The 15,070-nt window shown below is 42.3% G+C and overlaps 1 protein-coding gene across 1 annotated transcript; it reads left to right on the forward strand.

Moving 5' to 3' along the window:
• The first annotated feature begins 9,454 nt into the window (after positions 1–9,454).
• On the forward strand, positions 9,455–12,359 carry LOC113426446 (mas-related G protein-coupled receptor member H-like). The gene is made up of 2 exons (XM_026688812.2): positions 9,455–9,554; positions 11,270–12,359. The coding sequence occupies exon 2, from the start codon at positions 11,313–11,315 to the stop codon at positions 12,255–12,257; it is 945 nt and encodes a 314-aa protein (XP_026544597.1). The 5' UTR covers positions 9,455–9,554; positions 11,270–11,312; the 3' UTR covers positions 12,258–12,359.
• Positions 12,360–15,070: the final 2,711 nt, after the last annotated feature.

The following is a 15,070-nucleotide window of genomic DNA, read 5'->3' on the forward strand; positions in this document are numbered from 1 at the left end:
ATATAAGTATGTTTTTCATTATTATCTCTGACTACAGGCAGAGATTGTGATCTCTGTGGTTCCTCTGTGTTATCTGTGGTATCACTCTGTGTTATTTCTGTGGTCACCATCTCCAACACAAGAATATAATACAGAGGGAAGCACATTGACAGATATCAAGACAGATGAAAAAACTCCTATGATTTTTCTATTCTTGGTGATAATTTTTAAAGAAACTGTCTGTATATATTTATCAGGGCTTAAATGGAAATGTAAGTGTTTGAAGCTTGGGTGTAGAAAAAGTACAGAGAAGAGCAACCAGGATGATTAGGGGACTGGAGGCTAAAACATATGAAGAATGGTTGCAGAAACTGGGCTTGGCTAGTCTAGTGAAGAGAAGGACCAGGGGAGACATGATAGCAGTCTTTCAATATTTGAGGGGCTGCCACAGGGAGGAAGGATTCAAGTTATTTTCTAAAGTGCCTGTAGGCCAGACAAGGAATAATGGATGGAAACTGACCAAGGAGAGATTTAATCTGGAAATAAGGAGAAACTTTCTGACAGTGAAAACAATCAACCAATGGAACAGAAGTTGCCCTCGGAAGTTGTGGGAGCATCATCACTTGAGACTTTCAAGAAGCGATTGGACTGCCATTTGTCAGAAATGGTATAGGGTCTCCCACTTGCATGGGGGGTTGGACTAGATGACCTACAAGGTCCCTTCCAACTCTGATTATCTGTTATCTGTTAATAACAAAGGTGCTAATAGTTACCTTGTGTATTATTACCACTGTGTATTACTACAGGTAGTCCTCAACTTACAACCACAATTGAGTCCAGAATTTCTGTTGCTAAGTGAGACCTTTGTTAAGTCAGTTTTGCCCCGGTTTACGACCTTTCTTGCCTTGGTTGTTAAGCGAATCACTGCAGTTGTTAAGTTAGTCACACAGGTTGTTAAATGAATCTGGCTTCCCCATTGCTTGTGGGAAGGTCACAAAAGGGGATCACATGATCTTGGGACAAAGCAATGGTCATACGCATGAACCAGTTGCCAAGCATCTGAATTTTGATCACATGTTTATAGGGATGCTGCAAAGATCATAACTGTGGGGAAATGGCCATAAGTCATTTTTCTCAGTGTCATTGTAAGTTTGAACAGTCACTAAATGTACTGTTTTAAGTCGAGGACTACCAGTATAGCATCATATAATAGAGCATAGCAGAGCAGAGCAGAGCACAGCATAGCATAGCGTAGCGTAGCGTAGCGTAACATAGCACAGCACAGCACAGAATAGCACAGAACAGAACAGCATAGAACAGCACAGAACAGAATAGAATAGAATTCAAATGCTATACTATACTGAATACTATACAATTCAAATACTATAGCATACCATACCATACCTAGATATGGTTGGGGTGGGAGAGAGAGAGAGAAGAGAGAAGAGAGAAGAGAGAGAGAGAGAGAGAGAGAGAGAGAGAGAGAGAGAGAGAGAGAAAGAGAGAGAAGAGAGAGAGAGAGAGAGAGAGAGAGAGAGAGAGAAGAGAGAGAAAGAGAGAGAGAGAGAGAGAGAGAGAGAGAGAGAGAGAGAGAGAGAAAGAAAGAAAGAGAGAGAGAGAGAGAGAGAGAGAGAGAGATTTACAATGCTTATAAAAAGAGATAAAGCCCTTTGGGAAGCCTTTGAAAAAATGCTTTTTAACCTGAAAGTTCTTTTTTGAAAATTTTAATAAAATGTTTGACGGGTCAATAACAAGGATAATCAATCCAAGGATAACACACAGGTGTAGATGACAGAATTTGGAATGGACATGCAGTTGAATGGACTGGGAACTGGTCAGGTGCGGCCAGATGTGAAAAAAGCACCTGGTCTGAGAATTGCAGGCATGGAGGAGAAGGCTGAAAGGGGAACGAATACAAGAAACTTAGAGGGATGCCTTTGAAAAATACACTTATTATATTTAACCAGAAAACATTTATTTATTCATTATTTTATTGCATTTTTTCTCTTTACACATCTCAATCATCATTTAACAGTACCGAGGCATCTTTGTCACAAATACACATCTCCATACTTTCCTAATTATTTATATACATTTCTGATCAGTTGGCTGGAGTTTTTATCAGGATCTTCAATCAGTCTTTATCCCAGTCCACTATTCCATCTTGTTTGAAGGCTTCCACAATTGTTCCACTGCCAAAGAAGTTCCCTATCTGTTATGTTCTGAGCATGGGCGCAAGGAACGGAGACGAGGCAGAGAACTAGTGAACTTCAACTCTTTATTAACGATTAAGAACAGAGCGAAAACCCTGGGCAGCAGCAGCTCTTTTATAGAGCTGGCTGTTGACCCGTTAACCAATGATTTGTGTTCAAATGTTTAAATTGTACCCAATGAGAGATGTTCAGCTAATAGCCAATCAGGCTGCTCCGTAAGGACCAATCCCAGCTCGCTATCCATGGGCCAATCAAAGATGCAGGATTACGAGCCTGCTTTCTCGTAAGGTTGACAAGTTTTTATTAAATAGTTTTTATTAGTTCATAACACCCCTCCCCCCTAGGTTCCGTTTGAGGGGTGCGGTAGCATACTCGCGTAGATATGCAGGTTGTTTTACCTGCCTGTTTGATTTTCGCTGCTCCACCAGTTTTTGTCTGCGGTTCGATTCCAGTGGACCGCTTTCAAGGTTTTCTGGTACGGCTAGTTCCGTTTCTGTGCGGGAGGACTCGGCACGGCTATCGTTGTTGTTATCCCAGTCTCCTAGGCTTACTTCCGGGTCCCGTGGGCTTGCCTCCCTCGTGCTATTTCCCCGCGGTGATGCCACCCCGCTTCCTGATTCTTCTTCAGATTGCGCGTGTCTTTGGTTGGGTTGCTGGGTCCCCTTGATTACATCGTCATCTATTTCGTTTTCGGCCTCCTCGATATCCCCTCCCCCCTCAGTTTGCGAATTAGGGGAGTCGCGGGAGGTGGGTGGCAATCTGGATCGAAGCTGATCTATATGGCGTTTCCATGCTCTCCCGTCATTAGTCTGTAGGCGGTAGGATCTGGGGCCGGTGGGTTGGGTAATGGTTGCAGGGACCCATAATGGGTCACCAGAAAAGTTTTTAGCAAACACCAAGTCGCCTACCTTGAATTAGCGGCACTTCCCGCTAGATCTGAAAGGTTTTTCTGGTGAATAAGAAGGATGTAGACGGTCGAGGTGGGAGCAAAGTCTCCGCCCCATTAGCAGTTCGGCAGGCGTCTTATTCGTGATGCTGTGTGGGGTGATGTGTTGAAGCAGGAGTATTCGGTTGAGCTTGTCGTCGATGTCCCCATAGTCCATTTTATGTAGGTTTTTTTTGACGAATTGTACCATTCGCTCCGCCCTTCCGTTGGCCGCAAGGTGCGCTGGCGAGGTTAGCGCATGGCGGATGCCCCGGTCCGCTAGGTACTGTTCAAATGCCAGGGCAGTGAACTGGGGCCCGTTATCAGAAACTAAAACGTCTGGTAACCCATGTGTTGCAAATAATTTATTCAGTTTGTTAATGACTGACTCCGTTGTGATTGTCTTCATCTTCTGGATTTCTAGCCAGTTTGAATAGGCGTCAACTGTTAATAAAAACGTGTGTCCTTTGGTGGGTCCCACAAAATCAACGTGGATGCGGGACCACGGACCCCGAGGGGTTTCCCACTCGGTTGGCGTCGCTTTAGGTGGAGCGTTGCTAACGTCTTGGCACTTCCGACACGTGGTTACCCAGGCTGCGATCTGCTTATCGATGCCCGGCCACCACACGTAGCTTCGTGCGAGCGCCTTCATGCGCACGATGCCCGGATGTCCATCGTGCAATACTTTTAGAACAATCTGTTGTAGCCTCTCTGGGACGATGACTCTATCCCCCCAGAGAACGCAGCCTTTCTGGGAGAAAAGTTCTGTCTGCCGATTCTTGAATGGCGTGAAATCGTCGTGGAGTTGGTCGGCTGGCCATCCTCGTTCGACCCAGCTGAGAACTCGTGCCAGGACAGGATCCCATTTTGTCTCGATGGCGATGTCTCTCGCTGTTAGTGGCGGCGAGTGCAGCGTTTCGATTTGGAGTGTTGTGAGGTTTGGAGCTGTGTCGTTGACGGTTTCTGGAAGTGGGGAATGGCTTAAAGCGTCAGCGTGGGGAATGGCTTTCCCCGGGCGATGTTGCAACAGATAATTGTAGGCAGCTAGGAACTCAGACCAACGAGTCATTCTTGGCGATAATATATAGGGGGTTGGCTTGTCTCCCGCTATAATACCAAGCAATGGTTTGTGATCCGTGATTATCATAAATGCTCGTCCATACACGTATTCGTGAAAGCGCTTCACAGCAGATACAACAGCAAGGGCCTCTTTATCGAGTTGGCTATAGTTCCTTTCAGCCCTTGATAATGTTCATGAGAAAAACGCAATAGGTGCTTCATTTCCGTTTGGTAGTACATGGCTTAAGATTGCTCCCACTCCAAACGGTGAAGCGTCGCATGTAATAGTTAAGGGTAAAGTCTCGTTGTACTGCATCAATACAGCGTCGGAGGTTAGTAAGTCTTTCACTTGTTGGAAGGCGCGTTCCTCTCGATGTCCCCAGACCCAGGTTGCTCTTTTATCGAGAAGTCTGTGTAGGGGCTCAGCTACGGTCGCCTTCTGGGGCAAGAAGATGTTGTAAAAGTTAATGAGCCCCAGGAAGGCTTGGAGGTCTGTTCTATTTTTAGGTGTTGGGGCGTTTTTAATTGCTTTTAGCTTGTTATCAGTGGGATGGATTCCTTGACTATCGAGAAGGTATCCAAGGAACTCCACCCTCTCAGTACACAGTTGACATTTATTTTTTTTAACCTTCAGGCCGGCGTCTTTAAATTTCCGTAGAACCATTCTGAGACACTTTTCTAAGATATCTCTATTAGGGGCGGCGATTAAAACATCATCAAAATATGGCACGACCCCTTTTATGCCTTGTAAAAGTCTCTCCATCAAACTTTGAAAAATTCCCGGAGCTACGCTCACTCCGAATTGGAGTCTATTGCACTTAAAAGCGCCTCTATGTGTAACGATAGTTTGTGCTTCCGCAGTTTCCGCATCTACGGGCAACTGTTGGTATGCTTGTGCTAAATCCAATTTAGCGAATATCTTCCCACCACCCAGGGAGTGGAGAAGGTGTTGAACCACCGGCACCGGGTAAGCACTTTGCTGAAGTGCGTGGTTCAAGGTGGCCCGATAATCCCCTTAACGATCCATCTGGTTTAATGGGTGTTACAATTGGGGTTTCCCAACGGGCATGGTCGGTTGGTTCTAAAACACCCTGGGCTATTAATTTATCGAGCTGCTCGTCAATCTTTGGTTTTAGTGCAAAAGGCACCCGACAAGGCTTAAGGAGGATGAGAGCTACTTCAGGATTAAGGTTAAACGATATTGGGGTCCCCTTGTACTTGCCTAGCTCTTCTGAAAAAAACGTCCTGGAATTCTTGGATGAGAGACTCCTCCCAGTCGTTGCTCTCAGCTCGGTGGACGCCGGCTACCTCGATCCTGAGCGGGGCGAACCATTGTAGGCCTAATAAGCTAGGCTGGTCACGGTTGACGATGGTCAGCGGTAATGATGCGGTACGATTTTTGAAGGAGACTTGGACTTGGCTGGAACCGACAACCAGGATTCTGTTGCCCTGGTAATCCTTGAGTATGATCCTTTGGGGGCTGAGGTCCTGACGACGGATGGCCGGGATTAGTTGTTTGAGGGTCTTCCAGGAAACCATCGAGAGAGACGACCCCGAGTCGACTTCCATCACGCAAGGTTGATTCTCGATGGCAACCCTCACTCGGATCTTTCTTGCATCTAAGGATGAAGCGTGGCCGATGGTAATGGTTTGGTGTGCCTCTTCTCGTCTCGTTGAAGTGGCAGGTGCTTTATTTCTGTAGGAGTGGTTGTTCCATTGGTGGTTCTGGCGGTTTCGATTCGCAGGAGGATATCCTGTAGACTGGCTGCAGTTATTCTCCATGCGCTTTGGGCTGGACCCTTGCTTGCTTCTACAGACCTTTGCGATGTGGCCTCTTTTTCCACAGGAATGGCAGAGCGCGTCGAGGAATTTGCAATCGGATCGTGAGTGGTTTGCCCCACAACCCGCACATTGTCGCGGGAATCTTTGGTTTTGTTGGTCTCGTTCGGACCGGAGTCGGTTGACCTCTTCCTCATCACTTTCTGATGGGGATTCCAGGTCCTCATGGTGCGCCGTTGTTGAGTGCCTCTTGGGGCGAGGCGAGGTATCATTCGTGAGTTGACGGAGCGGTGCGTTGGTGCGGCGCATTCGAGCGGCCGACTTCCTGGTTGCTTCTGCTGCGGTAGCATCTGCGATGGCATCGGCAAGATCGATGCCCCCTTTGGCCATGATCTTGCTCTGCACCGTGTGGTCATCTAATCCCAGAACTATGCGGTCTCGCAAGGCTTCTTCGAGGTTTGAAAACCCACAAAGGCCACCCAAGTTCCGGAGGTCAGCGATGAAGACTGCAAGACTTTCGCTTTTCCGTTGGTCCCTCTGGTAAAACTCGTGCCTATGGACAAGTGTTGGCACTGCGGGTGCATAGTGGGCCCATAGAAGGGGCGCGAGGGTGTCCCAATCCATCGTTTTCACCTCAGCCGGTTTTGCAAGTGATTTCGCCATCTTAAATACGGCAGGCCCGCAATGGGTCAGGAATATTGCTCGCTTCTTGCCGGTCGTAGCGTCTTTTAAGTTATTGGTCTCCAGAAACAACTGAAATCAATCCATATACAAGTCCCAGTCTTCGTTTGCTGGGTCAAATGGAGCGGGTGGTATAGCACCGCTGTCCATATTGCCGTTGTTGGTGCGCCTTCAGCCACGTGCTCTGTTTGGCGCTCTGTAGTGTTCAGTCAGCTCTGTTGTCTCCGCATCCCATCCTCGTTGCCAGTGTTATGTTCTGAGCATGGGCGCAAGGAACGGAGACGAGGCAGAGAACTAGTGAACTTCAACTCTTTATTAACGATTAAGAACAGAGCGAAAACCCTGGGCAGCAGCAGCTCTTTTATAGAGCTGGCTGCTGACCCGTTAACCAATGATTTGCGTTCAAATGTTTAAATTGTACCCAATGAGAGATGTTCAGCTAATAGCCAATCAGGCTGCTCCGTAAGGACCAATCCCAGCTCGCTATCCATGGGCCAATCAAAGATGCAGGATTACGAGCCTGCTTTCTCGTAAGGTTGACAAGTTTTTATTAAATAGTTTTTATTAGTTCATAACACTATCTATAACCTCAATGATTACAGACCAGTGGCACTCACTCCTATCATCATGAAGTGCTTTGAGAAATTGGTCTGCCGGCACATCATTTCTGGTCTTCTGCATACATTTGATAAACACCAGTTTGCATTAAAAAAAATAGATCTACAGAGGACGCTATAGCCATCACTCTTCACACTGCTCTGACTCATCTAGAACAGTGGGAGGGCTATGTGAGGATGCTTTTTGTGGATTTTAGTTCTGCGTTTAACACAATTCTTCCACATAGACTAGTGTCTAAAATTCTGGACCTTGGGCTTTCTAATTCAATCTGCCTTTGGATTATGGATTTCCTGTCTGGCCACTCACAGAGGGTCAGATTAGGTAATCATGCCTCTTCAACCCTTATTCTTAACACTGGTACACCACAGGGTTGTGTGTTGAGTCCCTTACTCTATACTCTTTATGTTCATGACTGCATTCCCACTCATGCAAGTAATACTATTGCTAAATTTGCAGATGATACAACAGTGGTGGAACTTATCTCCGAGGGGGATGAGTCTGCCTATCAAGATGAGGTGGACCAGTTGCTTTCGTGGTGTGGAGACAATAAATTGGTCTTCAACACCAATAAGACCAAGGAGCTTCTAGTGGATTATAGAAGGAACAGATCAGACATCCAGCCCTTGCTTATCAATGGAGACCGAGTGGACCAAGTGGTCAGTTTTAAGTTTCTGGGTGTTACCCTAAAAGAGGACCTGACCTGGGGTGCCCACATTGAAACCCTGGTCAAAAAGGCCCAGCAGAGATTATACTACTCGAGGCTTCTCAGAAAGCAACAACTGAATGAGAAACTGCTGGTGACCTTCTACTGCTGCACCATAGAGAGCATTTTAACATACTGCACCTCTGTATGGTTTGCCAATTGCACAGTGGCAGATAGGACAGCACTCCAGAGGGTCAATGTCATTGCCCAGAGGATCATGGCTTGCCCTCTCCCCTCTTTGGAAAAGCTTTATAGCTCCCATTGCCTTAAGAAAGTTCAGAACATTCTCAAAGACCCATCTCATCCTGGGAACCCTTTTTTTGAACTATTACCATCTGGCAGACGGTACAGGATAATTAAAAACAAGGACAAATAGGCTGAAAAACAGCTTCTATCCCAGGGCAGTAGCTCTTTTGAATTCTTCTGTATAGTGCAGTGATGGTGTGGTGTTGGGGGTTTCCAGTTCAATGTGTGAAGGGTGAAGGATGTGTGTTTGTGTTTATTTTCATGGTCATGGTCATGATGTGCACTGAAGATGGTGTTTGATTTCGTTGTACGAGGTGCAATGACAATAAACTATACCTTCTTCTTGTCTCTACAATTCTTATTCCTATTGTCCATCCACTCATACCAATTTTCTCATACTGCATAATACTCTGAATCTTCTTTACCTTTTAACTCGAGGGTGAGTTTGTCCATTTCTGCACATTCTAAAATCTTTTGAGTGACTAGACCTTCTGATGGTATGCTATCCTTTTTCCAGCATTATGCGAATGCTATCCTTGCTGCTGTAGTTATATGCAAGATCATACAACTTTCTTACAGGGAGACTTTCAAAACAATGGGTGCTGCAGATATTTTTACAACAGGGGCTTATGGTTCTTAAAAGTGAGCAATTGTTGGGAAAAACCCCAATGAAAACATCAAGGAAAAGTTTCATTTTTAAGAATCAAATGAGGATATTTGACCCTGGACAGACCCTCTTTGGATAGAACAGAGAAAATGATTGCAGTGATTTGTGGTAGCTGTTGTAGACTGTTTACAAGTTAAATACATTAATAGGTTGTTAACAGAGGGGTTTGAAGTTTAATTCTGCTGTTGGTTCACCTGTTAACTACCGTTTTTTATATACAGTAGATAGATGAGGTCAAATTGGTTCAAATAGATACATAGAATTTTACAAATGTTGGTCCTGCTTCATAAGGGGGAAATTATTATTGTTGCAATACATTTAAGAGCATTCAGCTAGGGGGACAATATATCTATTCCTTCCTACATTGGCACAGTCATTGTCATAATGGTGCTTTCAGAGATTGCTATCAAAAGTTCCTCATTTCCTGATGAGGATGATTTCGAAAAAAGATATGCTTATTTCCTAGCAGTTGTGCACTCAGCTCTTCCAGAGGTGGGTGTGTTGCTTTTACACCAACTCTCCTGAACATATATAAAGCAATTATGTGGAATTTTTCAGATATGCATGAGTGGTCACAGTTCCTTTGAAACCAGAACTAAGATTAAAAAGAAAAACCTTGCCATTAAGAATAAGAATTGCATCGATCTAAAAGGAGATTTTCTAGTAGTCATCTTCAAAGAGAAGGTAAGACATTCATACAAAATAAATCCTTGTTACTAAATTCTCCTCTATCTATGATCCTTCATCATATATACAGCTTTGTCTCCAAAAAATTCGATGGAGCCACTTTGAATACCTTCTGATTACAATGTATCAAAATAAACTAAATGCTTTTGTTTGTATTGATCTGTCATCTTCCCTTTGTATTGGCTCTGTAGTGATGCCAATTATTGAAGTCTGAATATTACCCTGTTCATCCTGGTAATATTTAGAATAGAATAGAATAGAATAGAATAGAATAGAATAGAATAGAATAGAATTCTTTATTGGACAAATGTGATTGGACACACAAGGAATTTGTCTTGGTGCATATGCTCTCAGTGTACATAAAAGAAAAGATACATTCATCAAGAATCAAGAACCATAAGGCACAACACTTAATAATAGTCATAGGGTACAATAAGCAATCAAATCATACTAGGAAACAGTCAATGTAAATTGTTAGGATACAAGTGACAAAGTTACAGCCATACGGTCACAAGTGGGAGGGGATGGGTGATAAGCAGTGATGAGAAGATTAATAGTAATAGTAATGCAGACTTTGTAAATAGTTGGACAGTGTTGAGGGAATTATTTGTTTAGCAGAATGATGGTGTTCAGGAAAAAAAACTGTCCTTGTGTCTAGTTGTTCTGGTGTGCAGTGCTCTATAGCGTCGTTTTGAGGGAAGGAGTTGAAACAGTTTATGTCCAGGATGTGAGGGGTCTGTAAATATTTTCACAGCCCTCTTTTTGACTTGTGCAGTATACAGGTCCATGCAGTCTATTTCCAATACTTCCACTGAATACAGGTGCTTTGTGGAATAATTAGCCTGATGAGATAAACTTTTTACAATATTGCAGACTTGTTTCCTAATATGTAGAGTGACTATACGTTTTTCTTTATTATTTCCTACCATTTCTTTTTCTTACCTCAGATCCCATCAACCCCATTTCATATTCAGACTGAAATTGCTTTTTAACCCATTCAATCCATCAGGATGGTGATAATCATCATCATCATGATGCAAAAATTTTACATGTTTTGAGTGAGCTTCTGCTAATGTACACATTCTGTATATGATTCATTTTGATTAGTAAAATACAATTTTTGATCCTATTCCATACATCAAATCCAGAAGCTTAGAGCATTTCATTTTTATTTTGTACATTCTTTCCCTTTTTTTTTTTTTTTAGTTTAACAAAACCAAATTACCATCCTTCCTTCCCATTCATTAATCCACGTGGCTTACTATTTAAAGTCACAATATTAATTGGAAATCTTCCATATTTCATGAGTACACCCAGTGGTGGGATTCAGCCAGTTTGCATCACTTTGGGAGAACCAGTTGTTAACTTTCTGAGCAGTTTGGTGAACTGGTTGTTGGAAGAAATCATTAGGGCAGAGAACTGGTTGTTAAATTATTTGAATCCCACCACAGAGTAACACCAGATAGGACCCTAGATGATCCATAGATGGAAGATGACTTCCAATACGTCATTGCCTTGATGAATCAAGATTTTCCCATAACACTTTTTAATCAGAAAAGCAAGTCCAGATCATCACCCTTATTTCAACCATACAGACCAAGTCCTTGCATGCTTAATGGTGAGGACAGGACTGCTAATCTAGAGACTACCTTGCAATATGCAGTTTTAGAGACTAAAACTAATGCAAAACAGTTTCTCTTTTGTTCCAACAGGAGTATCTGCAGCCACAGAAGGAAGAAAACAGACTGGAGCATTATGGATATGACATCCCCCTCTCCTTTCATTGTCTCAACACAAATCATTGCAACATCTGCTGGCAAAAACAGAACCTGCTATGATTCCGGCAAAAACGAAGAAGTGCTTGTTTATGCAATCTTCACTATGCTTTTTTGTGTATTGGGAATGTTGGGCAATGGCCTTGTGATCTGGTTGCTGGGCTCCTCCGTTAAGAGGAACACTTTTGCCATTTATATTATCAACCTCTCTGTTGCAGACTTTGGTTTTCTCACCTTTGAGCTGATTATCGAAATCCACTGGCTTTTTACACATTTGTATTGTGACTTTCCCTACGAACTCTTCCAAACAGGCCTGCTGTTAATGTACAGTACAGGGCAATTTCTCCTGACAGTCATCAGCATCGACAGGTGTATTTCGGTCCTTTTCCCAATTTGGTATCGATGCCACCGGCCGGTGCATATGTTCACTATTGTGTGTGTTGTCATCTGGGCCGTTTCCTTCATCCTCTCTTCAATTCATTTCACAATTATAGCAGTGGATGGATTTGGAAACAGTTATACTCTGATGTATCAATTCATCATTAATGCTGTGCTTTGTCTCCCACTTATGACCATCTCCAGTGTCACCTTGTTTATCAAAATCTGCTTCATATCCAAAAGCCAAAGGCGGAGGCAGCTTTTGACAGCTATTTTGCTCACACTTTTCTTCTTTTTAGTCCTGGGTTTTCCACTAAATGTCTTTTATTTTATCCAGTATTTTTTGAAGTATATACATCCCAACCTTGTACATTATGGCTACTTGTGTACCTGCATCAACAGCAGCATTAACCCTCTGATCTATTATCTAGTGGGGAGACAGAAGGGTAAAACTCAGAGAAGCATCAAGGACTTGCTTCAGAAAGTTTTCAAGGAGGAAGAAAATTGTACTAATCAAATGGAAACTTCAGAAGGTGCCACGATCTGAACTCTTTAATTTCACCATTGTCATCCATAAGAAATAATCATTTCTTTCCAAGCAAGCCCATAATTTATCTATTTTTATTTAATGGACACTTATCTCTATGCTGATTAATGTGTGCATGAATCCACAATTTGTGCAGACAATTATCTTTGTGCAATATCAAAACATTTCTCAAGTAACCTATTTACCTAGCATCTCCAATCTGATGATTAATTAGCTTGTTTTAGTTCAGCTGTCCCTGACTTGAGTGGCCTTCAAGTCTATCTTTGAACTTCGGTGTCTAACCAGTAGGATCATTGTTAAGAATTTAAGTGGACATTCACATTTTTGAAGGCATTCATCATAGAAAGGCCAAGCCAAGGATGGACACAGGTAGCCTTCAAAATGTCTTAGGTTCTATCAGGTATATGACCAATGGTGAAGGATAATGGAATTCTAGTTCAGTGTTATCTGGGGAATCCTATATATCTCCATAAGGCCAGGATTCATCAAATCAACTGTATCAAAAGAAGACAACTGATACAACAATTATGAAATCACATTGAAATGGAAAAAGTTGTATGATTCCAGCAGAAAAGAATCAAACTGAAAATATTTTAATATTTATAAATATTAATGGTAATATTTATAAACTGGCCTCTCTTCCTCCGTATGTGTGTGTGTTTATGTGTGTGTATGTATGTATATATATTTGTTTTCTGAGGTTTTCGCGGGTATTTGTATATGGATCTTTGGTTATTCGGGTTTTCTCCCGCGTAAAATTGGAAGTATCTAGGAGACGTTTCGATGAAGTCTCATTCATCATCTTCAGGCTTGTGTCTTCGGCTTTGTGCTTCTCGGAGTAATGTGAGCGTGCAGCTGCTTCCTCCTTTTAACTGCTAGTGGGGGTGTGACTTGTTTGGGTGGGGGCTTGGCTGTGTTCTGATTGGGTGGGGGTGTGTTCTCATTGGTTGGGGATTTGGCTGTGTTCTTATTGGTTGGGGGGTTGGCCGTGTTCTGATTGGCTGGGGGGGTGTTTTTTACGTGGGAGAAAACCCGAATAACCAACGATCCATATATATATATATATATATATATATATATATATATATATATATATATATGTGTGTGTGTGTGTGTGTGTGTGTGTGTGTGTGTGTGTGTGTGTGTGTGTATGTATGTATGTATGTATGTATGTATGTATTATGTATGTATGTATGTATGTATGTATGGTATTCAGCTTTGTTCGGGTATTTTCCCACGTCATTATAGTTGTGCTTTTAAAGTTGTAGCAACGTTTCGGCAGAATCTCATCTGCCATCATCAGGCTTCTGTATTGTGTTCGTCTGTGAGTCAGACTTTTACAGACTTTTATTTATACCCGAACAAAGCTGAATACTATACATGTAAGTACCCGTGAAAACTTAAGAAAATATATATATATATATATTTCCTGTACATAAGTAGTTTCATATTACTGAGGGGAGAGACAGAAGCAACTGAAAATAAAACAATTATTTTATTTATTTATTTATTTATTTGATTCGTCAATTGCTTACAAGATAATAGGTATAAGTAAGAATACAGGAAATAGGTACGAATAAATGGGAACCATAAGACAGGAATGGTAGGCACGATTGTGCACTTATGCACACCCCTTACAGACCTCTTAGGAATGGGGTGAGGTCAATAGTGGATAGTTTGAGGTTAAAGGAGAAGGGGTTAGAGGATGTAACAACAGAGTCAGGTGGTGCATTCCAGGCATTGACCACTCTGTTGCTGAAGTCATACTTTTTGCAATCAAGTTTGGAGTGGTTTACATTGAGTTTGCATCTGTTGTGTGCTCTTGTATTGTTGCGGTTGAGGCTGAAGTAGTCATTGACTGGTAGGACATTGTAGCAGATAATTTTGTGTACTATGCTTAAATCCAACTGTAGGTGGCGTAGTTCAAAATTGTCCAAGCCCAAAATTTCAAGCCTGGTGATATAAGGTATTCTGTTGCGAGCAGAGGAATGTAGTACTCTTCTCATGAAATATTTCTGGATGTTATATAATTTTTATGGAAGGGAAAAAAATAACATTATTTATTCACTGTACTCTCCCTAAAGAGCTAATGACAAAGCATGGAAGAACTCTGAACTTTTTTGGCTTCCTGATGAACGTGCATTTTTATTTTAGAGAAAAATGATCTGTGTGGTTTGCTGGCTGTGGTTTTAATCCAGAGAAAGTAAATTTCTTTCTTCTGCAACTATGCTGTAACTGTCCATAAAGACAATTTGAAAACTTCAAACAGTGCAGGAAGGGGAGGTGACAGCCAGTATGCATTCTGATTTTATTATGTTTATTGTGTCATAATTTCAATGGCTGCCTGCTTAGTTTAAGAGGAAACTTCTGGATGTTAAATTACTAAATGGTTCTGGGTTCACATCTCTAAGAAAGCCTCTGCTCTCACATCTACAACAGAAGGACATTTGCCTCTCTTGGGAAATAAAGGAAACGTTCTGAGCTTTGTAGTTTCATATTTTAAATTCATTTAAAACCTCTTGGAATTTCTGGCTACCATCACAGATTTGGTGTTGTTTCTGCTCTGAGAATTGTTATCTGCAAATAATTCCTTTTTGCTTTGATATGAGTCTCAGGATGAGGTCATAAGATTCCATGATTTTGTACAAATCAGAAGCAATTCAGCAATTCTGTGGAGCTATCTTCTCCAAACGCTTTTTGGAAGAAAAAAAATATCAGTCAAAGTAGATTGGCTAAGAATAAAACGGTAAAGTGAGTTGAAACCCAGTGTAAGGCAGGGGGTGCAGGCCAGATATACAGATGTATCCTCTGCT

Source organism: Notechis scutatus, chromosome 3 (assembly GCF_049901735.1).
Source record: "Notechis scutatus isolate UNSWTSFEM ecotype Mainland chromosome 3, rNotScu1.2, whole genome shotgun sequence".
In the NCBI taxonomy this organism is placed as follows: domain Eukaryota; kingdom Metazoa; phylum Chordata; class Lepidosauria; order Squamata; family Elapidae; genus Notechis; species Notechis scutatus.

Coding starts and splice junctions, on each gene's coding strand:
- LOC113426446 (XM_026688812.2), top strand. CDS start 11,313: ATGGATATGACATCCCCCTCTCCTTTCATTGTCTCAACACAAATCATT.